The 24231-nt window shown below is 37.8% G+C and overlaps 1 protein-coding gene across 2 annotated transcripts in view; it reads left to right on the plus strand.

Moving 5' to 3' along the window:
* Positions 1-24231, plus strand: part of Cfh (complement factor H) — a 96103-nt gene that overhangs the window by 52570 nt on the left and 19302 nt on the right. For both annotated transcript variants that reach the window (XM_040737452.1, XM_040737453.1), the window contains exons 10-12: positions 10887-11069; positions 12246-12422; positions 23392-23565. In XM_040737452.1, the coding sequence (XP_040593386.1) occupies positions 10887-11069; positions 12246-12422; positions 23392-23565 (534 nt within the window). The remainder of the gene's footprint in view (positions 1-10886; positions 11070-12245; positions 12423-23391; positions 23566-24231) is intronic.

Genomic DNA, 24231 nt, shown 5'->3' on the forward strand with positions numbered 1-24231 from the left:
GTTCCCATCCTCATTCACCCCCATTCCACTTGCAAAATCTATTCTGTTTCTCCTTTCATTGAGATCTATGCATCCACCATAGAGCCATCCTTGATACCTAGCCTCTTCTAGGTCTGTAGATTTTAATGATTATCTATCGTGTAACAGCTAATATCCACTTATAAGTGAGTACCTATCATATTTGTCTCTCAGTGTCTACATTGCCTTAATGAGGATGAGTTTTTCTAGTTCCATCCATTTACATCTAAAATTCATGATGTCCCTTTTTTCTAAGAACTAACACCTAATTGTGCAAATGTTCAATATTTTCTTTATATATTCTTCTGTGGAGGGATATCTAGATTAGTTTATGGCTATTATGAATAAAGCTATTCTCAACATAGTTGATAGAGTGCCCTTCTGATAGAATGGAGCAACTGTTGGGTATATGCCCAGGAGTAATATAGATGAGCCTTAAGATAAATTGATTTTCAATTTTCTGAGCAGCTGCTATATTGATTTCCAAAGTCTTTGTGTAAGTTTGCACTCCCACAACTAATGGAAGAGTATTATTGATCCTCATCCTCTCCAGCATGAGCTGCCACCTATGTTATTGATGTTAGCCATTCTGACACTTGTTAAGATGGAATCCCAGTATCATTTTTCTTTACTTTCTTTTTTATTAATTTTTTATTTTTAAGTTTAAATTTAGATTAGAAACATGGTTGGTTCACAAGTCAGTTCCAGGTTCCTCTCCCTTTCCCTCCCTTCCTCCCGTGCCCTCCCCCCAAGTCCCCATTATCCCCTCCTTTCCCCAGGGAGGGTGAGGCCCTCTATGGGGGTGTCCATAGACTGTCATTTCATCCAGGGCAGGGCCTAGACCCTCCCCGCAAGAGTTCAGGGTGAGAGTTCATCTCACATTGTTGGATGGGAGTCCAAAGTCCATGTGTATACTTGGGATGAATACTGATCTACTGCACAAGGCTCAATAGATTACCTAGGCCTCCTCACTGACACCCCCTTCAGGGGGTCTTGATCTGTTCCATGATGGATTCCCAGGCATCAGCCTGGGATTCAAGAGTTAACCCTTGTCAGGTCAGCTGTTTCTGGAGTTAAACCAGCCTAGTCTTATTTTGATTTGCATTTCTATGATAGTTGAAGGTATTGAAAATTTCTTTAAGAGTTTCTCAGCCATTTGAATTCTGCTATTGAGAATAATCTGTTTATATCTGTACCCCAATTGTTTTTATTTTTAAAACAATTTTATTTTACATAACAATCCCAGTTCCCTCTCCCTCTCATCCTTCCACTCTCTCCACCCAAACCCCCAGTGAACTGGCTTTTGAGTCCATTCCCTATGGAGGGATACCTTGCTCAGCCTAGAGAGCATTTGTCCTGCCTTAAATGATGTAATGGACTTTGTAACCCAATTTTTAATTTATTGGTTCATTGATGTCAATATTTGAGTTCTTTATATAATTTGGATATTAGCCTTCTATAGGATTTATAGTTAGTGAAAATCTTTTCCCATTCTGTAGACTAACATATTATCCTATCGATTATGTCCTTTTCTTACAGAATCTTGTCAGTTTCATGAGGTCGAATTTATTAATTGTTGATCTTAGGGCCTACACTGCAGATGTTCTGTTTAGGAAGTTGTCTTCCTTGCCAGTGTGTTCTATCAGGTTCATTGTGTCTGGTTTTCTGTTGACCTCTTTGACTTGAACTTGAGTTTTCATCAGGATAATAAATATGAATATATTTGTATTCTAAAGGCAGGCATCCTATTAAGCCAGCACCATTTGTGAAGAAGAGGCCTTTACTCCATTGTGAATTTCTACATTCTTTATAAAAAATCAGATGTCCATTGATGTGAGAATTTACATCTGGGTCTTCAATGCAATTCTACTGATGAACCTGTCTGTGTTTATTCCATGCAGTTTTTGTTAATATATGTCTGTAGTGCAGCTTGAAATCCTTGATGGTGATACCTCTCCAAGTACTTTTATGGTTCAGGATCATTTTAGCTATCCTGAGTTTTCTGTTTTTCCATATGAAATTGAGTATTTTCCTTTTGAGGTCTGTAAAGAATTTTGTTGGGTATTTGATGTTGATTCTGTTGGATTTGTAGATTGTTTTTTTCGCAGGATGGATGTTATTTAATATGTTAATCCTACATATCCATGAACGTGGGAAATCTTTCCATCTTTTGTTTTTGATCTTTTTAAAAAATTTTAATTCATTTATTTTTTATATTCCAGTCCCTGTTCCCTCTCCTTTCTCGCCTCCTACTTCCCTCACAGCCCTCCAAGTTCCATCTGCTCCTCAGAGACATTGACGTATCCCTTAGGAAGTATACTAAATGGGTCCCATCATCTTGTTGAAGCAGGACCAAGGCACCTCTCCACTCCACACACACCTGTGTCTAGTCTGAGTAAAGTATCTCTCCATATAGAATGGGATCCATTAAGTCAGTTTGTGCATTAGTGTTAGATCTTAGACCCACTGCCAAGAGCCTCACATATTGTCCTAGGCACACCATTGTCACCTATATTAAGGGAGTCTAGTTCAATCTTATGCATTTGTCAGACTTGAGTCTGTGATCACTCTCTAGCTCGGGTCTGTGGGTTTCCCCATCATGGTCTTGACTCCTTTGTTTACATTATTGTTCCTGCTTCACTTCAATTGTACTCCAGGAGCTTGGCCCATTGACTACTTGTGAATTTCTTCATGTTCTTCCATCTGTTTCAGGAAGAGGGTTCATCGAGCTTCTCTGGGCTTGTGAATTGTAGGCTAGGTATCTTTTGCTTTATGTTTGGCATCCACTTGAGTGAGTACATACTGCATTTGTCTTTCTGGTTTTGGGTTATCTCACTCAGAATGTTTTTTCTAGTTTGTACATTTGCCTATGAATTTTAGGATGTCTTTGTTTCTTACCACTGAGTGGTACTCCATTGTGTAAATATAGCACATTTTCTTTACCCATTCTTGGGTTGAGAAGCATCTAAGTTGTTTTCAGGTTCTGTCTATTATGAATAATGCTGCTATGAACATGGTTGAGCAAATGTCCTTGTAGTATGAGTGTGCATCCTTTGGGTATATGCCCAAAAGGGGGACTGCTGGGTCTTGTGGTAAATTTATCCCTACTTTTCTGTGAAACCACCAAACTAATTTCCAAAGTGTCTATAGAAGTTGGCATTCCCATCAGCAATGGAAGAGTGTCCCTTTTACTCTGCATCTTCAGTGTTTTTAGTCTTGGCTATTCTGTCAGGTGTAAGATGATATCTCAGAGTCATTTTGATTTGAAATTCTCTGATGACTAAGGCTGCTGAGCATTCCCTTAAATGTCTTTCTATCATTTGAGATTATACTGCTGAGAATTCTCTGCTTAAATTTGTACACCATTTATATTTGGATTATTTGGTATTTTAATATCTAGTTTCTTGAGTTTTTAATATATTTTTGAGACCAGTCCTTTGTCAAACGCAGAGCTGATGAAGATCTCCAATTCTATAGGCTGTCATTTTGTATTGCTGACTGTGTACTTTGCTTTACAAAAGCTTCTCCACTTTAGGAGGTCCCATGTATTGATTGCTGTTCTTAATATCTGTGCTACTGGTATGGAAGTGGTCTCCGGTGGCAATGTGTTCAAGGATACCTTCCATGTTTTTGTCTATGAGGTTCAGTTTGGTTGGTTTTATGTTGAAGTCTTCTATCCATTTGGACTAGAGTTGTGCATGGCAATAGATATGGATCTATTTGAATTCTTCTACATGTCAACATGCAGTTATGTCAGCATCATTTGTTAAAGATGCTTTCTTTTTTTAATTTAATAGTTTTAGCTTCTTTGTCAAAAATCAGGTGTTTATAGATGTGTGGATTAATTTCTGGGTCTTTGATTCAACTTCATTGTTCTACCTGTCTGTTTTTTATGCCAATACCAACCTGTTTTCATTACTGTTGCTATATAGTAGAGTTTGAAGTCAGGCATGGTGATGCCCACCTATGATCCGTTATTGTGAAGAATTGTTTTGGCACTCCTGGGATTTTTGTTTTTCCATATGAAGTTTAGTATTGCTATTTTGAGTTCTGTGAAAAATTGTGCTGGCATTTTGATGGGGATTACATGGATTCTGTAGATTGCTTTTGGTAATATCATTTTTACTATGTTAATCCTACCTGTTCAAGAGCAAAGGAGATCTTTCCATTTTCCAATATCTTTTTTAATTTCTTTCATCAAAGATTTAAAGTTCTGGTCATACAAGTCCTCTACTTGTTTGGTTAGAGTAACCCCAAGACTTTGTATGTTGTTTGTGGCTATTGTGAAGGGTGAAGATTCCCTGATTTCTTTTATAGCCCATTTATCATTTGTATATAGGAGGGCTACTGATGTTTTTGAGTTAACATTATATCCTGCCACATGACTGAATATGTTTATCATATGTAGGAGTTCTCTGCTAGAATTTTAAGGGTTTCATATCATCAGCATATAGTGGAAGTTTGACTTCTTCCCTTCCAGTTCGTATCCCCTTGATTGCCTTTGTTGTCTTAGAGCACTAACTAGTATTTCAAATATGATATTGAATACATGTGGAGAGAGTGGACAGCCTTGTCTTGTTCCTGATTTTAATGGAATCACTTTGAGTTTAGATATTGGCTTGCTGCATATTTCCTTTGCTATGTTTAGGAGTGTTCCTTGTATCCCTGACCTTTCCAAGACCTCTATCATGAAGAGGTGTTGGATTTGTCAAAGGCCTTTTTAGCATCTAGTTAGATGATCATGTAGCTTTTCTTTTTCAGATTGTTTATAACGCAGATTACATTTATAGACTTTCATATTGAAACTTCCCTGCATATCTGGGATGAAGCCCATTTGATCATGATGGATGCCTTTTCTGATTTGTTCTTGGATTCAATTTGCCAGTATTTTATTGAATATTTTTGCATCGATGTTCATGAATGACTTTGGTCTGTAGTTCTCTTTCTTAATTGTGTCTTCAAGGCTCAGTTATCAAGGTCATTGTAGCCTCTTAAAAAGAGTTTGGCAATCAACCTTCTGCTTCTATTGTGTTGAACCATTTGAGGAGTATTGGTATTAGCTTTTCTTTGAATTTCCTATAGGCTTCTGTAATGAAGCCATCTTGCCATGGGCCTTTTTTGGTTGGGGGAATTTAGATGACTGCTTCTATTTCATTAGGGTTTATAGGTCTGTTTAAATTGCTCACCTGTTCTTGATTTAATTTTGGTAAGAGATATACATCCAGATAATTGTTCAATTGCTTTAAATTTTTTTTTTGTTTTATGAGACAGGGTTTCTCTGTATTGTTTTGGAGGCTGTCGGTCCAGCCAGGCCTCGAACTCACAGAGATCTGCTTGCCTCTGCCCCCAGGGTGCTGGGATTAAAGGCTTGCGCCACCACCGCCTGGCTGCTTTAAATTTTTGAAGTTTATGGAGTACAGGTTTTCAAAGTATGACCTTATGATTCTCTAGTTTCCCTCAGTGCCCATTGTAATGTCCTGCTTTTCATTTCTGACTTCCTTAATTTGCATGTTTTTTCTGTGGCTTTTGATTAGTTTTGATAAAGCCTTTTGTATGTTGTTGATTTTCTTGAGGAACCAACTCTTTGTTACATTGATTCTTTGTATGGTTTTCTTTTTTTTTGACTTTATTGATTTTATCCCTCAGTTTGATTGTTTCCTGGCATCTATTCCTCCAGGGTGAGTTTGCTTCAATTTGAACTAGAGCTTTCAGTTGTGCTGTTAATTCTCTAGTGTGACTGTTGTCCAGTATCTTCATGTGAGCACTTAGTTCTTAGTACTTCACTCCAAGTGACCCATAAGTTTGGGTATGTTGTGCCTTCATTTTCATTGCATTCTAGAAAATCTTTAATTTTTTTGTATTGTTTTGGAGGCTTTCCTGGAGCTCACTCTCTAGACCAGGCTGGCCTCAAACTCACAGAGATCCACTTGCCTCTAACTCCCAAGTGCTAGGATTAAAGTATACCATCAATGGCCAAATAATTTCTTTCTTTACTTCTTCCGTGAGTTTGTAGGGTTTCTGCAGTTTTTGTTGTTGTTGAATTCTAACTTTAAAGCATGGTGGTCTGATAAAATATGTGGGGTTCTTCCAATGTTTTTGTACCTGCTGAGGTTTGCAATGTTGCCAAGTATGTGGTCAATGTTAGAGAAGCACTCATGTGGCCCTGAGAAGAAGGTATATTCTTTTGTGTTTGGATGGGATTTTCTGTAGATGTCTGTTAATCCCAATTGTGTCATAACTTCTGTTAGTTCCTTGTTAAGTTTCTGTCTGGTGGTCCTGTCTAGTGTTGAGGGTGGTGTGTTGAAGTCTCCCACTATAACTGTGTGAGGTCTCGTGTATGATTTGAGTCTTAGTAATGTTTCTTTCATGAACGTGGGTGCCTTTGTATTTGGGCCAGAGATGTTCAGAACAGAGACTTCATTCTGATGGATTTTTCCTGTGATGAATATGAAATAGTCTTCTTCATGTCTTTGATAGATTTTTGTTTGAAGTCTAATTTGTTGGATATTAGCATAACTACACCTGCTTGTTTCTTGGATCCAATAGATTGGATAGTCTTATCTCAACCATTTACTCTGAGGTAATGTCTTGAACTTGAGGTGTGTTTCTTTTTTTGCCAATTTTTTTATTTTATAGAAAATTAACTATCTGTTCCCCCATTCCTTCACCATGTTTCCCTCCAATCCCCCAACCCACCCACCACCCATTCCCCAGGGATAGTGAGACCCTCCACAGGAGATCATCAAAGTCCATCACATCATTTGGGGCCCAGGCCCTTCTTTCCATATCTGTGCTCCAATAGTATCCCTCCATTGGGAATGGGCTCTCCAAGTCCATTTGTGCCCCCAAATAAACTCTGGCTCCACTATCAGAGGTTCCATAGATTGTCTTAGGCTCCTAGCTGGTACCCACATTCAGAGGTCTTGCTTTGGTCCAATGCTGGTTCCCCCACTTTACAATTAGTGTCTGTGTGCTCTCATTAAATCAGGTCAAGTGTTTCCTCGGGTATCTCCAGTTCTTTCTTTGCTCATTTGGTCATCTGTTCTCTCTCTCCACAACTGGATTCTGGGAGTGTGGCTCAGTGCTCAGCTGTGGGTGCCTGTTTCTGCTTTGATCAGCTACTGGGTGAAGGTTCTAGGAACGGTAACCATAGTAGTCATCAATTTCATTATAGGGAAAAGGCATCAAAGGCAGCCTCTCCACCACTGCCTAGATTCTTAGTTGGGATTATCCCTGTGAATCACCTACCATTTCCTCTGTGCCAGATTTCTTCAAATCGATAGTGTTTCCCTTTATCAAGGCATCTCCTTTCTTGCCCTCTTCTATTCCTCCCCTAAGTTCTTCTGTTCTCCTCCCATCTTCTGTCCTTCTCTTCTTTCCTTCTCCCTCCTCTCTCCCCCTTTGCTCCCAATTTTCTCAAGAGTTCTTGTCCCCCTTCCCTACTTTGGGGGACTATGAGTATTTCTTCTGGGGACCTCCTTGGTTTCTAGCTCTGCTGATGGTGCGTATTCTAGGATGGTAATCCTTTTCTCTATGTCTAAAAGCCATATATTAGTGAGGACATACCATGTTTGTGTTTTTGTGACTGGGTTACCTCACTCAGGATGGTTTCTTCTAGTGCCATCCATTTGCCTGTGAATTTCAAGATTCCATTTTTTCTCTGCTGAGTAGTACTTCATTGTGTAGATGTACCACATATTCTCTATCCATTCTTTAGTTGAAGGGCATCTAGGTTGCTTCCAGGTTCTGGCTATTAAAAACAATGCCACTATGAGAATAGTTGAGCATATGTCCTTGTTGTATTATTGTGCATTCTTTAGGTATATGCCCAGGAGGGAATTGCTGTGTCTTGAGGTAGACTCATTCCCATTTTCCTGAGAAACTGCCATACTGATTTCCAGAGTTGCTGTACAAGTTTTCACTCCCACCAGCAATAGAGGAGTGTTTCCCTTTCTCCACATCCTCTCCAGCATAGATTGTCAGTAGAGTTTTGGAATTTAGTCATTCTGACTGGTGTAAGATGATACCTCAGAATTGTTTAGACTTGCATTTCCCTGATGGCTAAGGATATTGACCACTTTCTTAAGAGTCTTTTAACCATTTTGTATTCCACTATTGAGAATTTTCTATTTCGTTCTGCACCCCACTTTTTAATTATTTTGTTTGTTATTTTTGTGGCTAGCTTCTAGAGTTCATTGTGTATTTTGGAAATCAGCCCTCTGTCAGATATGGTAAGTTTCTTGTGGATTTACTCTGCACTTTCTCTTGGCTTTTGATAAAGTGGGATTATCTATTGCCTATGGTTTTATGAGTGTAGTTAACTTCCTTAAGTTGGAGTTTTCTTTCCAGTAATTCAGTAGGCCTGCATTAGTGGATATATATTTTTTGAATCTGGTTTTGTCATGCAATATTTTGTTTTCTTCATCTATAGTGATTGAAATCTTTGCTGGGTATAGTAGTCTGGGGTGTCATCCATGGTCTCTTAGTGTTTGTTGAATATCTGTCCAGGACCTTCTGGCTTTCAGAATCTCCATGGAGAAATCAGGTATGATTCTCATAGGTTTGCCTTTATATGTTACTTGGCCTTTTTCCTTTTCTGCTCTTAATATTCTTTCCTTATTTTGTATGTTTGGTATTGTAATTACTATGCGATGAGGGATTTTTTTGTGTGGTTCACTCTATTTGGTGTTCTGTAGGCTTCTTGTACTTTCATTGGTATGCCTTTCTTTAGGGTGGGAAAGTTCTCTCTTCCTTTTAATTTGCAATTCATTCAAGGATTTATTATATTCCACTTGGAATCACATCTTTAAAAAATGCATTATTCATTTTACATGCAAACCATAGTTTGCCTTCCCTTTCCTCTTCCTGCTATAACTGTGCCCTCTCCATCTACTCCTCAGAGTGGATTTTATTATTATTATTATTATTATTATTATTATTATTATACTTATTTAGAAAGAAGCTTGCTTCACATGTCAATCCCATCTCCTTCTCTCTCCACTCCTTCTCTGCCATCCTTAGCCCCCAATCCCCCATCCCCCCAACCAATACCCACTCTGCTCCCCAGGGAGGGTGAGGTGCCCTCCATGGGGGATCTCCAAACTCTGTCTTATCATCTAGGGCAGGAACTAGGCCCTCCACCATGTGGACAGGTTGACAGAGCATCCCTCCATGTGGAATGGGCTCCAAAAGTCCATTCTTTTGCCAAGGATAAATACTGGTCTACTACCTGACACTCCATAGATTACCAAGGTCTCCTCACTGACACCCAAAATCAGGGTGTCTGGATCAGTCCCTTGCTGACCTCCCAGCCATGAGTCTGGGGTCCAAGATCTCCCCCTTGTTCAGGCCAGCTGTTTCTGTGGGTTAAACTAGCCCAGTCTTGACCCCTTTGCTCATCAGTCCTCCCTCTCTGTCACTGGATTCCAGGAGTTCAGTTCAGTGTTTAGCTGTGGGTGTCTGCCTCTGCTTCCATCAGTCATTAGTTGAAGGTTTTGTTTCCCAGTCTCTCTGACAGTGTGATTGTTGGCTGGCGCTCTCCTGATCCATGTCTAAAATCCATATATGATTGAGTACATACCATGTTTGTCTTTTTGAGACTGGGTTACCTCACTTAGGATGGTTTCTTCTAGTGTCATCCTTTTGCACGTTAATTTCAAGATTCCATTGATTTTTTTTCCTCTGAATAGCACTCCATTGTGTAAATGTACCACATTTTCTCTATCCACTCTTCAGTTGAGGGAAATCTAGGTTACTTCCAGGTTCTGGCTATTACAAATAATGCTGCTATGAATGTAGTGGAATAGACATCCTTAGTGTATGAATGTGCATCTTTTGGGTATATGCCTAATACTGGAATTGCTGGGTCTTGTGGCTGGCTAATTCCCATTTTCCTGAGGAATCTCCATACTGATTTTCTATGTGGCTGTATGAGTTGGTACTCCCACCAGCAATGGAGGAGTGTTCCCCTTTCTCCTCATCCTCTCCAGCATAAACTGTCCTTAGTGTTTTTTTTTTAGTTATTCTGACTTTACATTGAGGTATATTAATATTTTTTGTTAAATTTTATGTGTGTGAGAAAATTTTAAGGTCATGACTTTATATTTAAATGTCTGTCGGTGTTTTATTTGATAAAAGACTATCTTCCTCTATGTATTTGCCAATAGTTCTTGCTAAATATATTCTAGTCTTATGTGTTTCTGGTTATTGGCTCCCTGTTCTCTTCCACTGCTTTGTGTGTTTATACATTCACCAGCATCACAAGTTTATTTAATGGCTACTATTATATAAGACTTAATATCGGCCGGGTGGTGGTGGTGCACGCCTTTAATTCCAGCACTCGGGAGGCAGAGGCAGGTGGATCTCTGTGAGTTCGAGGCCAGGCTGGACCGACAGCCTCCAAAACAATACAGAGAAACCCTGTCTTGTAAAAACCAAAAAAAAAAAAAGACTTAATATCTTCTAATAATAGGCTCTCATTTTTTTCTTTCTGAACAATGAAATTATAGGTTGTAGAAATCTATTGTTGGGGAAGTGTGATATTTCTATTAATCAACACATTGTACAATGTTCACATTCCAGTTGTTTGATGTCATTCCTGTCTATTCACTATTTAGTGTTACCTTCCAATATTTTATCTCATATTTTCATTGTCATTCATATTAAATATTTAATATTTCTCTCCGATTTCTTACTTATCCATAAACAAACTCACAGAGATCCTTCTGCCTGTGCCTCCTGAGTGCTGGGATTAAAGGATTGTGCCACCACTGCCAGGCAACTAATGGTTATTTTTAGTATGTTTTTATCTTGTGAATCCTTAAGCTACTGTTATACCCTCAAGTTTTTCTTAATATTTTCCCTTTTAGAGACATGTTCAAAGTCAGATATAGAAATTGAGAATGGTTTTCTTTCTGAATCTGATTATACATATGCTCTAAATAAAAAAACACAGTTCAAGTGTAAGCCAGGATATATAACACCGGATGGAGAAACATCAGGATCAATTACCTGCCTCCAAAATGGATGGTCAGCTCAACCCTCATGCACTAGTGAGTACTTCATCATATTGATGCCATTATACTGATATTATATAAGAATTTAGCTTTATTCTTCTTTTAGTTGATGGTATTTGATTTGAAAGATGAGTTTCAAACTTCAAGAAAAGATACACACTGTTAATTGTTTTTCCTTTTGGACTCATTCCTACATGTAGAATATCAATTCATTCCCCTTTTCAATACTTTAAAATATAAAATAGTTTTAAATCTAGTGAAAGATTCTTTGGCCAGCTGCCTATTTTAAGGTGTTCTGCCTTGTATTTCAAAGCCGTTGCTTCTAGATGTAAACTTAATGTTTTGTTTTAAGTCTTAGAATATATAATCAACTTATAATATGAGTTTGACTCTACAAGTTAAGGCCAATTTCAGGATGTCTCCCTCTTAAAAAATCTTCCCATAATCTTGATATTAGAAAGAAAAAAAATGTTTCTAGGTAGCAGCAAATTTTGGTGTTTTGAAATTTTACCTTGTTTTAGGACCTATAGTTATTCAGTACAACTTGTCTTTCCTATCAGAAAACTAGCCACTGGCAATTTTCAAGAACTATTCAACATACCTTAAATGAAAAGAAAATTTAAGATATTCACTACATTATTAGTTTTTCTTTTTACATTTATTGTGCTTTCATATGATCTAGTTAAAGAAAAATAATTCAAATTATTCCCATGCAAAATTCATTTATATTAAATAATAATTGGAAGTATTTACTGGATATTCTTTTTGTGAAAGAGAATACCTTTGATATAATATAATAAAAAAATAAACCTGTACTAAATTCAGCTAATCAATTGCTCTATATTTTATGAGTCATAGGAACTACTAAATATGTGACCTTACTTCCCAAAATGCTATTGTACTTCCATAAAAAATCATATGCATTTGTTTGTTTATTTATTTGTAGTATATATGAAAAATTGAGCAGAGAAACTATTTTTAAAATACTATTTTATAAACGACTAAGAAAACAGACAAGTGCTATATTGCAGTGTGCTTTTCATTTCAATAACTTTCAGAAAACAATGTTTTATTTTTGGTCTTAGCTTGTTTGTACACAGTATTTAATTTATTAACATAAATTAGCCTATATATATATTTGTTCTTGTGGAAATTACTCTGATTGTCTATTGACATTTTAGAAATGAAATATTCTATTTCATTATGCATTAGAGTCTTGTGATAGGCCTGTATTTGAGAATGCTGCAACTAAAAACAATAGCACATGGTTCAAACTCAATGACAAAATATACTATGAATGCTATGTTGGATATGAAAACAAACATAAACGTACCAAAGGCTTCATAACATGCAATGCTGATGGCTGGTCTGATTTACCCTCATGTTATGGTGAGTACTATTTTCTCTGGAATATATTTTCACAAAATAAAAATAAGTGTTTATGTGTTACTACTAGTTGAATTTCCTAGAATCTTCATTCTCATTTAATGTAAACTCAGAGAAAGGACTTCTAAAAATCAAAGATGATAGTGTGTTTTATTATTTCATCGCATCCATTTACTTATCTTTTGTGTCCATGCATGCATGTGTCCATGCATTGCACATGTAGATATCAGAGAACCTGTGAGAGTCAGTTCTCTCTTTCATGATGTGGATCCCAGGGATTGAACTCAGGTCACCGGGTTTGGATGAAAATACTCTCATTGACTGAGTCATCTCACTAGCCTGATAATCTGGTTTTAAAATAATACATTCATCAGTTGCTGATGGCACATGCTTATGATTCTAGCACTTAAGACCCTGGAACAAGAGTTTTTAAGTTTCATGACATGTTGAGTTACATAATGAGTTCCTGTTTCTAAAAACAAATGGACAAAATACATTGAATTAATGATTCCTTTGCATGACCTGGGTATAACATGTATTTCTGATTACATTTTTATTTCTGGCTTATTTATTTTTATAAATAATATAAAATGATAAATAATATAAAAATAAATCTTAAAACAATAAAATAGTGTGATATTTACATAAAAATATAAAATATAAAGATAATATGAAATGCAAATAATATAAAAATGTGAAATAACATGTTTTATTAGTAGTGCAATTTTTTTCTTATCATAAATACAAGCTGAAAAATTTTCAAAGTAGGTCTCCATTATGAAAATTATAATTTGAATTATGAAACAAGGTCATGAAAACTTGAACAGTGAGGGAAGAGGATGAAGAACATTTGGAGCAGAAAAAATATTAAAATGTTCTCAGCAGAGACTGAAAAATTTGATTTGCAAGATCAAGGGACAACTCAAATATAACTCATTAGGAATGTCAACACCTGAAAGGGTGGCACAGTTTTATGGGGGAAAAAAGCACAGAAAGACAGTCCCTGAGTTCCATACTATCATAATGTAACACTGGGGTGGTGGTTGGGGATTTTCCACAGTGGTGCACATTTAGACTATCAGGGGATCCTATGGTTTGGTGACCCAGACTCTGCAGAGCTGAACACTCAGCAGGGGATTGATTGAATGTTTGCGGTTTGGCCTTATTCTAAGAAGAGAATTGACACCTATGTAAGGGGTTGGGGGCTGAAGTCTATTCTGAGGAAATTATGAGTAATAGCTCAGAGTAGAACAAACCAGAACAAAGGTGGAGTTTCTGCTGTTAACTAGGATGTAACAGGGTATTGCAATTATCTATGGGGAGCCAGGGAGACCAGGGGACCAGCTGTTCTGGCAGGTCCAGGTAAAATAGACCCTGCATCTGGGCCTGTGTTCCAGTGCCTGCAGATCACCTGGGAACTGCACAGAGTTTACAATCATGGAGGGAGCCAAGCACCCCAGATTCCAGGTTTCCTCTCCCACCAACGAGACCAGGAAACCAGAGGAACCAGGGAGACCAAGGGACCCGCTGTTCCAACAGGTCCAGTGCCTGGTGATCTCCTGGGAACTGCACAGAGCTTCCAAATCTGGCAGGAGCCAAACACCACAGACACAAGGACTTCTCTCCCACCAACAAGACCAGAAAACTAGCTGATCCAGGGAGACCAGGGGACCAGCAGTTCTGGAGGGTCCAGGAAACCAGAGGAGACAGGGAGACCAGGGGACCAGCTGTTCCGGCAGGTCCAGGTAAAATAGACCCTGCATCTGGGCATGTGTTCCAGTGCCTAGGGATCCCCTGGGAACTGCACAGAGCTTCCAATCCCAGCTGGATCCAGCACCCCAGATGCCAGGTCTTCTCTCCCACCAACAAGACCAGGAAACCAGCGGATACAGCAAAGGGTCCAGGGGACCAGGTGAGAGGCTAAGCACCCCAGATACCTGGTCTTCTTCTCCACCCAAGGGACCAGAATGAGGACAAGGAATAGAAGAACTACCAGATTATTGGACTTGCTAGCATCCACCAAAAGGGAACGCTGGTCCCCTAACCACCAGACCAGTAAGGGGGCTCTTTCTGCACCCCTAGAAGAAGAGATGGGAAAGAGACAATACAAAAACACACTCAGCAACAGAAAAAAAATATGACACCACCAGATTCTAGAGACTCCACATCAGCAAGACTCCAACATCCCAATGCAAATGAAGCAGAAGAGAATGACCTTAAAACCAATTTCATGAAAATGATAGAGGCCCTAAAAGAGGATATAGGAAAATCACTCAAAGAAATGGATGAAAAAACAAACCAAAAAAATGCAAGAAATAGAAGAAAAAAAGAAACCAAAAATGCAAGAAATGGAAGAAAAAAATCCAAACAAGGCAGGAAATGGAAGAAGAAACAAATCAAAAAATGCAAGAAATGGAAGAAAAAAACAAAACAAAAATGACAGAAATGTAAGGAGAAACAAACCAAAAAAGGCAGGAAATGGAAGAAAAAACAAACCAAAAAATACAAGAACTGGAAGAAAAAGCAAAGCAAAAAATGAAAGAAATGGAAGAAGAAATAAACCAAAAAAAGGCAGGAAATGGAAGAAGAAACAAAGCAAAAAATGCAAGAAATGGAAGAAAGAACAAACCAAAAAATTCATAAAAGGCAACAAATGGACGAAAAGATAAACCGAAAATTGCAAGAAACAATGCAAACAGTACAAGAGCTGAAAACTGAAATAGAGACAATTAAAAAAAAACACAATCTGAAGAAAGCCTGAGCAAATGGTCAGTACTACCGAGACAAGCATTACCAACAGACTAGAGGAGATGGAAGAGAGAATCTCAAGTGTTGTATTTACACTAGGAGAGAGAAATGGATTTATCAACCAAAGAAAACCTTATTCCAACAAATCCTTAACACAAAACATTCAGGAAATATGGGACACTATGAAAAGACCAAACCTAAGAATAATAGGTATAGAAGAAGGAGAAGAAAACCACCTCAAAGAGGCAGAAAACATATTCAACAAAATCATAGAAGAAAACTTTCCCAACCTTAAGAAAGACATGCCAATGAAGGTACAAGAAGCTTACAGAACAACAAATAGAGTGGACCATAAAAAAGTCCCTTCGCCACATAATAATCAAGACCCCAAATATAAAGAATAAAGAAAGAATATTAAGAGCAGCTAAGGAAAAAGGCCAAGTAACATACATAGGCAGACCTATCAGAATTACACCTGACTTCTCCATGGAAACTCTGAACGCCAGAAGGTCCTGGGTAGATATTCTACCAACACTTAGAGACCATGGATGCCAGCCCATACTACTATAATCGGCAAAGCTCTCAATCACTATAGATGGAGAAAACAAGACATTCCATGACAAAACTAGATTCAAGCAATATGTATTTACTAACCCAGCCCTACAGAAAGTTTTGGAAGGAAAACTCCAACCCAAGGAAGTTAACTACAACCAGAAAAACATAGGCATTAGACAATACCTCTCTACTAACAACCAAAAGAAAAAAGGGGTGAAATTCCACACATAATTCCACCACCAACAATCATTGTAAATCAAAGAAGAATGAGCAATCAATGGCCATTAATATCCCTCAACATTAATGGCCTTAACTCACCCATAAAAAGACACAGGCTAGCAGAATGGATTCGAAGACAGAACCCTTCCTTCTGCTCCATACAAGAAACACACCTCACCCTCAAAGACAGACATTACCTGAGAGTTAAAGATTGGGAAAAATTTTCCAATCAAATGGACCCAAGAAACAAGCAAGGGTAGCAATCCTAATATCTAACAAACTAGACTTTAAAATAAAATCAATCAAAAGAGATGTAGGAGATCATTACATACCAATCACAGGTGAAATCCACTAAGAGGAAGTGTCTATCCTGAACATCTGTGCCCCAAATACAAAGGCATCCACATTCGTAAAAGAAACATTACTAAAACTTCAATCACATATGAAGCCCCACACACATATAGTGGGAGATTTCAACACACCACTCTCACTACTAGAAAGGAATACCAGACAGAAACTCAACATAGAAGCAAAGGGTCTAATAGAAGTAATGACCCAACTGGGATTCACAGACATCTATAGAACATTTCCATCCACATAAAAAACAATATACATTCTTCTCACCACCACATGGAACCTTCTCAAAAATCGACCACATACTTGGCAACATATCAAACCTCAGCAGCTACAAAATTTGGAATAACTCTATGCATCTTATCAGACCACCATACTTTAAAATTAGAATTCAACAAGAACACAAATTGCAGAAAACCTACAAACTTATGGAAATTGAATAATGCAAAACTGCACCATTCCTGGGTTAAACAAGAAATAAAAAAAGAAATTAATGACTTCCTAGAATTCAATGGGAATGAAGACACAACATCCCCAAACCTATGGGACACTTTGAAAGCAGTGCGACGGAGGAAGTTCATAGCACTACGTGCCCACATGAGGAAACTGGAGAATAGTTATACTAGAGAATTAACAGCACAGCTGAAAGCTCTAGAACCCAAAGAAGCAAACTCCCCCAGGAGGAGTAGACGCCAGGAAATAATCAAAGTGAGGGCTGAAATCAATGAAGTGGAAACTAGGAAAACAATACAAAGAATCAATGCAACAAAGAGTTGGTTCTTTGAGAAAATCAACAAGATAGACAAATCTTTGTCCAAACTTACAAAACAGCAGAGAGTGAACATGCAAATTAACAAAATCAGAAATGAAAAGGGGGACATAACGACGGACTCAGGAAATTCAGAGAATCGTCAGGTCATACTTTGAAAACCTGTACTCCACAAAATTCGAAAATGTAAAGGAAATGGACGATTTCCTGGATAGCTATCCCTTGCCAAACTGAATCAAGAACAGATAAGCAATTTAAATAGACCTATAACCCCTATGGAAATAGAAGCAGTCATCAAAAGTCTCCCAACCAAAAACAGCCCAGGTCCAGATGGCCTCAGTACAGAATTCTACCAGAAATTCAAAGAACAGCTTATACCAATTCTTCTCAAAGTATTCCACACAATAGAAGCAGAAGGGTCTTTGCCAAACACTTTCTATGAGGCTTCAATAACCTTGATCCCCAAGTCACACAAAGACACAACTAGGAAAGAGAACTTCAGACCAATATCCCTCATGAACATTGATGCAAAAATACTCAATATAATACTGGCAAATCAGATCCAAGTACACATCAAAACAATCATTCATCACAATCAAGTAGGTTTCATCCCAGGGATGCAGGGATGGTTCAACATACAAAAATCCATCAACATAATCCACCATATAAACAAGCTGAAAAACAAAAATCACATGATCATCTCACTAGATGCTTTAAAAGCCTTTGACAAAATCCAACACCCCTTCATGATAAAGGTCTTGGAGAGATTAGGGATAAGAGGAACATACTTAAACATAATAAAAGCTATATACAGTAAACCAACAGCTAACATCAAACTAAATGGACAGAAACTCAACACAATTCCTTTAAAATCAGGAACAAAACAAGGATGTCCACTCTCTCCATACCTTTTCAACATTGTACTCGAAGTTCTAGCCATTGCCATACGACAACAAAGGGGGATCAAGGGGATACAAATTGGGTAGGAAGAGTTCAAACTTTCACTGTTTGCAGATGATATGATAGTTTACATAAATGACCCAAAGAACTCTACCAGGGAACTCTTACAGCTGATTAACACCTTCAGCAAAGTGGCAGGCTCCAAGATCAACTCAATAAAATTAGTAGCCCTACTATATACAGATGATAAAAGGGCTGAAAGAGAAATCCGAGAAACATCACCCTTTACAACTGCCACGAACAACATTAAATACCTTGGGGTAACGCTAACCAAACAAATGAAACACCTGTATCACAAGAACTTTGAATCTTTAAAGAAAGAAATTAAAGAAGCCCTCAGAAAATGGAAGGATCTCCCATGCTCATGGATAGGTAGGATCAATGTAGTAAAAGTAGCAATCCTGCCAAAAGCAATCTACAGATTCAATGGAATCCCCATTAAAATCCCAGCACAATTCTTCACAGACCTTGAAAGAACAATAATCAATTTTGTATGGAAAAACAAAAGACCCAGCATAGCCAAAACAACCCTGTTCAACAAGGCAAAGTCTGGAGGCATCACCATCCCTGACTTCAAGCTCTATTATAGAGCTATAGTCCTGAAAACAGCTTGGTATTGGCACAAAAATAGACCGGTAGACCAATGGAATTGAATTGAAAACCTTGCTATTAACTCACACACATATGAACATCTCATCTTTGACAAAGCTAAAAATATACAATGGAATAAAGAAAGCATCTTCAACAAATGGTGCTGGCATAACTGGAGGCTGGCATGTAGAAGACTGCAGATCGATCCATGCTTATCGCCATGACAAAACTTAAATCCAAATGGATCAAAGACCTCAACATAAATCCACACACATTGAACCTCTTAGAAGAGAAAGTGGGTGTTACCCTTGAACGAATTGGTACAGGAGACAGCTTCCTGAACATAACACCACTAGCACAGATAGTGATATCAACAATTAATAAATGGGACCTCCTGAAACTGAGAAGCTTCTGTAAGGCAAAGGACACAGTCAGCAAGACAAAAAGGCAGCCCACAGAATGGGAAAAAATATTCACTAACCCCATATCTGACAGAGGGTTGATCTCCAAAATTTACAAAGAACTCAAGAAGCAAGTCTCCAAAACACCAAAGAATCCAATTAAAAAGTGGGCTGCAGAAATAAATAGAGAATTTTCAATAGAGGAGTCTAAAATGGCTGAGAGTCACTTCTGAAAGTGATCAACATCCTTAGCCATCCGGAAAATGCAAATCAAAACAACTCTGAGATACCATCTCACTCCTGTCAGAATGACTAAAATCAAAAACACCAATGACAATTTATTCTGGAGAGGATGTGGTGAAAGGGGGACACTCCTCCATTGCTGGTGGGAGTGCCAACTGGTTCAGCCACATTGGAAATCAGTATGGAGACTCCTCAGAAAAATGGGAATAAACCTAGCAGGACCCAGCAACTCCACTCTTAGGCATATATCCAAAAGATGCCCATTCATGCAACAAGGTTGTCTGTTCCACTATGTTCATAGCAGCATTATTTGTAATAGCCAGAACTTGGAAGCAACCTAGATGTCCCTCAACTGAAGAGTGGATAGAGAAAATGTGGTATATTTACACAATGGAGTACTATTCAGCAGAAAAAACAATGGAATCCTGAGTTTTGCAGGCAAATGGATGACACTAGAAGAAACCCTCCTGAGTGAGGTAACGCAGTCACAAAAAGGGAAACATGGCATGTACTCTCTCATATATGGATTTTAGACATAGATCTGGGGAGTGCCAGCCTACAATCCTTTGGCCAGAGAGTCTGAGAAACAGATACTTCATTCAGTGGCTGATGGAAGAAGAGGCAGACTCCCATGGCTAAGTACTGAGCTGAACTCAAGAAAGCCAGTAACAGAGTGGGAGGACTGATGACCAAAGGAGTTAAGACTGGGCTGGTTTAACCCCAGAAACAGCTGACCTGACAATGTTTAACTCTTGAATCCCAGGCTGATGCCTGGGAAACCAACATGGGACAGATCAAGACACCCTGAATGGGGGTGTCAGTGAGGAGGCCTAGGTAATCTATTGAGCCTTGGGCAGTAGATCAGTATTCATCCCGAGCATACACATGGACTTTGGACTCCCATCCAACAATGTGAGATGAACTCTCACTGTGAACCCTTGAAGGGAGGGACTAGGCCCTGCCTTGGATGAAATGACAGACTATGGACACCCCCATGGATGGCCTCACCCTCCCTGGGGAAATGAGTGGATTATGGGGGAGGGAAAGGGAGATGGACCTGGACCAACCATGTTTGTATTCTAAATTTAAACTTAAAAAAATTAATAAAAAAGAAGTGTTTACTCCCCTTAATTGTTTCTCTTTCCCATTGTATAGTAATAAAAAGACAGTTTTGTAGCTGTCACCCAGAGATAAACAAGCTCTATGAATGCAAAAGCAAACTGTTAAATACTTTACAACAGGAACACCATTATCCTATTCTTTTTTCCTTTTTTAACTCTTCTTTCATAGAGTACATCCTGATCTCAGCCTCCCCTTCCTCTACTCCTCCCTGCTCCCCTAACACCAGTCTCCCCCAGACCCACTGTTCCTCCCTTTCCCTTCAGAAAAGAGCAGGCCTCCCAGGGTTATCAACTGAGCAATGCATAGCAAGATGCCATAACACTATGCATAAACTCTCATGTCAAGGCATCACGAGGCACCACGTAGGAGGAAAAGGGTCCCATGAGCAGACAAAAATGTCACACATAGCCAACCCTGGTACTGTTCTGAGTCCTATGAAGAGCTCAAGATAAAAAACCATAGCATGCATACAGAGGATGTAGTGCAGAATCATTCAGGCCCCATAATTGCTGCTTCAGTCTCTGGGAGCCACTATGAGGCCTGCTTAGTTAATTATGTGGGTCATGCATTTTTGATGTTCTTAAACCCTCTGGCCCCTACAATCCTTTCTGTGGAGTTCTCTGAGTTTTTCTAAATGTTTGGCTGTGGTTCTCTTCCTCTGCTCCCATCAAGTACTGTGTGAAGCATCTCCAATAGTACAGCTAGACACTAATCTATGACTGTAGCAGAGTATTATCAGGTATAATTTCTTTGACTTTTGTTTTTTTCAGTCATGTTTAGTTCTTCTCTAGGTCTCTGGCCATCTAGTTTCTGGTTACTGGCCATCCAGGCAGTGTTCGACATGGGCTCCCTCTCATGCCTCAGGCCTCAATTTAGACCAGTCAATGACTGGCTACTTCAACAAGCTCTGAGCCACCATTGACTCTGCTCATCTTTAAAGCAGGACAGATTTTAGGCTAAAGGTTTTGTGGCTGTATTTGGGAAAATATTTTCACTAACTCCACATCCATAACTACTTTCCGAAATATATTAAGAACTCAAGTATCTATATATCAGCAAACCAAACTATCCAATTTAAAAAGTGGGGTAAAAATATAAAGTTTTACTCAAATAGCCCAGAAAAACTTAAAGGAATGTTCAGCATTTTTAGCCATAGGGAAATGCAAATACAAATTAATTTGAAATTCTACTTTACAACTTTTAGAATGGCTTAGATTAATAACACAAATGGTAGCTCATGCTGGTGAGGATGTGGAGCAAGGGGAGCATTCCTCCATTGTTGGTGGGAGTACAAGCTTGTACAGCCACTATTGAAATCAGCATGGTGATTCCTCAGAAAATTAGAAATCAATCTACATCAAGACCTACTCTTGGGGTTATACTCAACAGATTGTCAATCCAACCAGAAGGACACTTGCTCAACTGTGTTCATACCAGCTTTATTCATAATAACCAGAAACTGGAAAATACTGGGTATCTCTCAACTGAATAATGCATAAAATGGGGTACATTTATACAATATTACTCAGTTGTTAGCAAAAGATGACATCATGAAATCTGCAGGCAAATGAATGGAACTAGAAAAACGTCCTGGGCAAACAACCCAGACCCAAAGAGAGAACATATGACATATACTTACTTATAAGGTAATATTAGCTGTTAAGCAAAGGATAATCATGCTACAATCCACAGACCCAGAATAGCTAAGTGACAAGGAGGGTGCTGAGGGGGGATTTATCAATATCCACTGGAAGGGGAAAGAGAACAGATTTTGTGGTTGGACTGGGAGCAAGTTCCAATTATCCTATTCTTACCTGAAGGCCACGAGAATCACACAGGCATTTTAGGAAAAAAAGGTCAACAGCCTTTATGGGATGCTTGATTCCATGTTAAATTTCTTTAGCTATCAAAGAGGACCTGGGTAATTATTATATTGGTCTGAATACTCTAATACATGAGATAGAGAAATTCATTTCTGGGAAGGCAATACCACAGTGCCATCAGAGGCTGTCACATCCCCACAGTAATTATTTTAGTAGATTCGTCTTGAGTCTTGTTCAGAGTGAGTTTTTTCAGTTAACCTGAAATTCAATTTTAAAACTAGGGTATTATTTGGGGAATTTTCACAGAGAGTCTAACACACTTAGCACATGCCATTCCTCTGTGTTCTATTGCCAACCCAATATAAGTTTTGAGGTATTTTGTTTTGATTCTTGCTTTATATTTTTCCTTAGGTACAAGTTTTAAAGAGTGACTTTCAAATCTTGTTGATTATGTACTAATACTTGACTTTTGAAAACATCAGTTATCTTTTATGTATCACCTTACTTTTAAAACTGTCAATTTTAATTTATATATTGAAAAAAAGAAGATTCCAAGGGAGGAAAATATTACTTAATTATTTTTTGGTAGCACTGAACAAAGTCATGGGCTGAAGAAATTTTTTATTATAATAGGGAATATTACACATTCTTGTCTTGAGTCACAATAATTAATAATTATTAATTAGAATTGTAAACACAACAAAATAATTTGCTGTAATGTAAATATATTGCACATTTTTTATTTCATCTTTTCATTTAAAATATACTAATTATATTTTCCTAACTTCCAATACATTAGAAATTATTTTATGTGACATTTTCTCAATTATATTAACTAAAAATTATTTCTAGTATATTATTTATACAATGTATGGCACTAATTTCAAACATGAGAGAACAATTTTGAGTTGTCAAAATAGGGAAATTGTGACTCTAAATTTAATAACTACCTGCAGCAAGTAAGATTCAGTGAAATAAGTTGATATTATAATCAATTTTATAACTACTATTTTACCCATCTCATGTTTCTCAGAGATTTCTATATTGATTTAGGGTACATTAAAGCTACTATGCAGCACTTTTTAAAGGGAAATGTTTTATTGATACTTAACTATGAATGTACATGAGAGAGAAAAACCTACTTCTAAATGATTAATTGTATATTCTAATTCTGTTACTTTTTCAAGAAAGAGAATGCAGCATTCCCCTAATAGAACCATACTTAAACGTTGATCCCAAGAAAGAAAAATATAAAGTTGGAGATATATTGAAATTTTCTTGCCGACCAAGGCACAGAGTTGGCCCAGATTCAGTGCAATGTTACCATTTTGGATGGTCCCCTACTTTCCCAACATGTAAAGGTGAGTATATGTTATACATTTCATAATGAGGATAAGAAGTTTATTTTCCTTCTCCTAATACTCACGAGTCTTCCAGTATGTCTGTAGTCCAAAGCATATTCAGAGATATACACAGTCACAGAAGACATGTGCTGTGTGGCTTATACACAGTCTCTTATGTATAAGGCTAATCACAGGCTACCTTGCTTCTTAAAGTGTGTATCAGTGTGTTTACACATTCAGACATGATAGCTGAGACTACGAAGACTTCTTTCATTTTGTCTACATCGCCATAAGTCCTGGCATCTTTGTAGGCCTAGGCCTTCCCTCACATTGAATAGAATATGTCCAAACTGTATGAAAGGAGATTTTAATCAATTCAATAGCAGGCATTAAGCAAATTAAAGCAGATTATTTAGATGCTTGCTACAATGATATTTTCTACAAAGTGGTAACTGTAAAATAAAATAATGCCCAAGAATGTGAAATCACTCTAACTGACACAACTAAAACTGATGAATGATTTGCACGTATTTTCAAAACTATCAAGCTTACTGAATATTGTTACACCTTCAACATACATGCAATGATATTTTAACTTTTAATGCATTATAACTGCAAAATGTGGGTCATGTGTAAATACTATTTATTTATTAAAGTGTTATAAAAAGTAATATGGTGATATGT

Source organism: Mesocricetus auratus, unplaced genomic scaffold (genome assembly GCF_017639785.1).
Source record: "Mesocricetus auratus isolate SY011 unplaced genomic scaffold, BCM_Maur_2.0 Super-Scaffold_100676, whole genome shotgun sequence".
Lineage (NCBI taxonomy): Eukaryota > Metazoa > Chordata > Mammalia > Rodentia > Cricetidae > Mesocricetus > Mesocricetus auratus.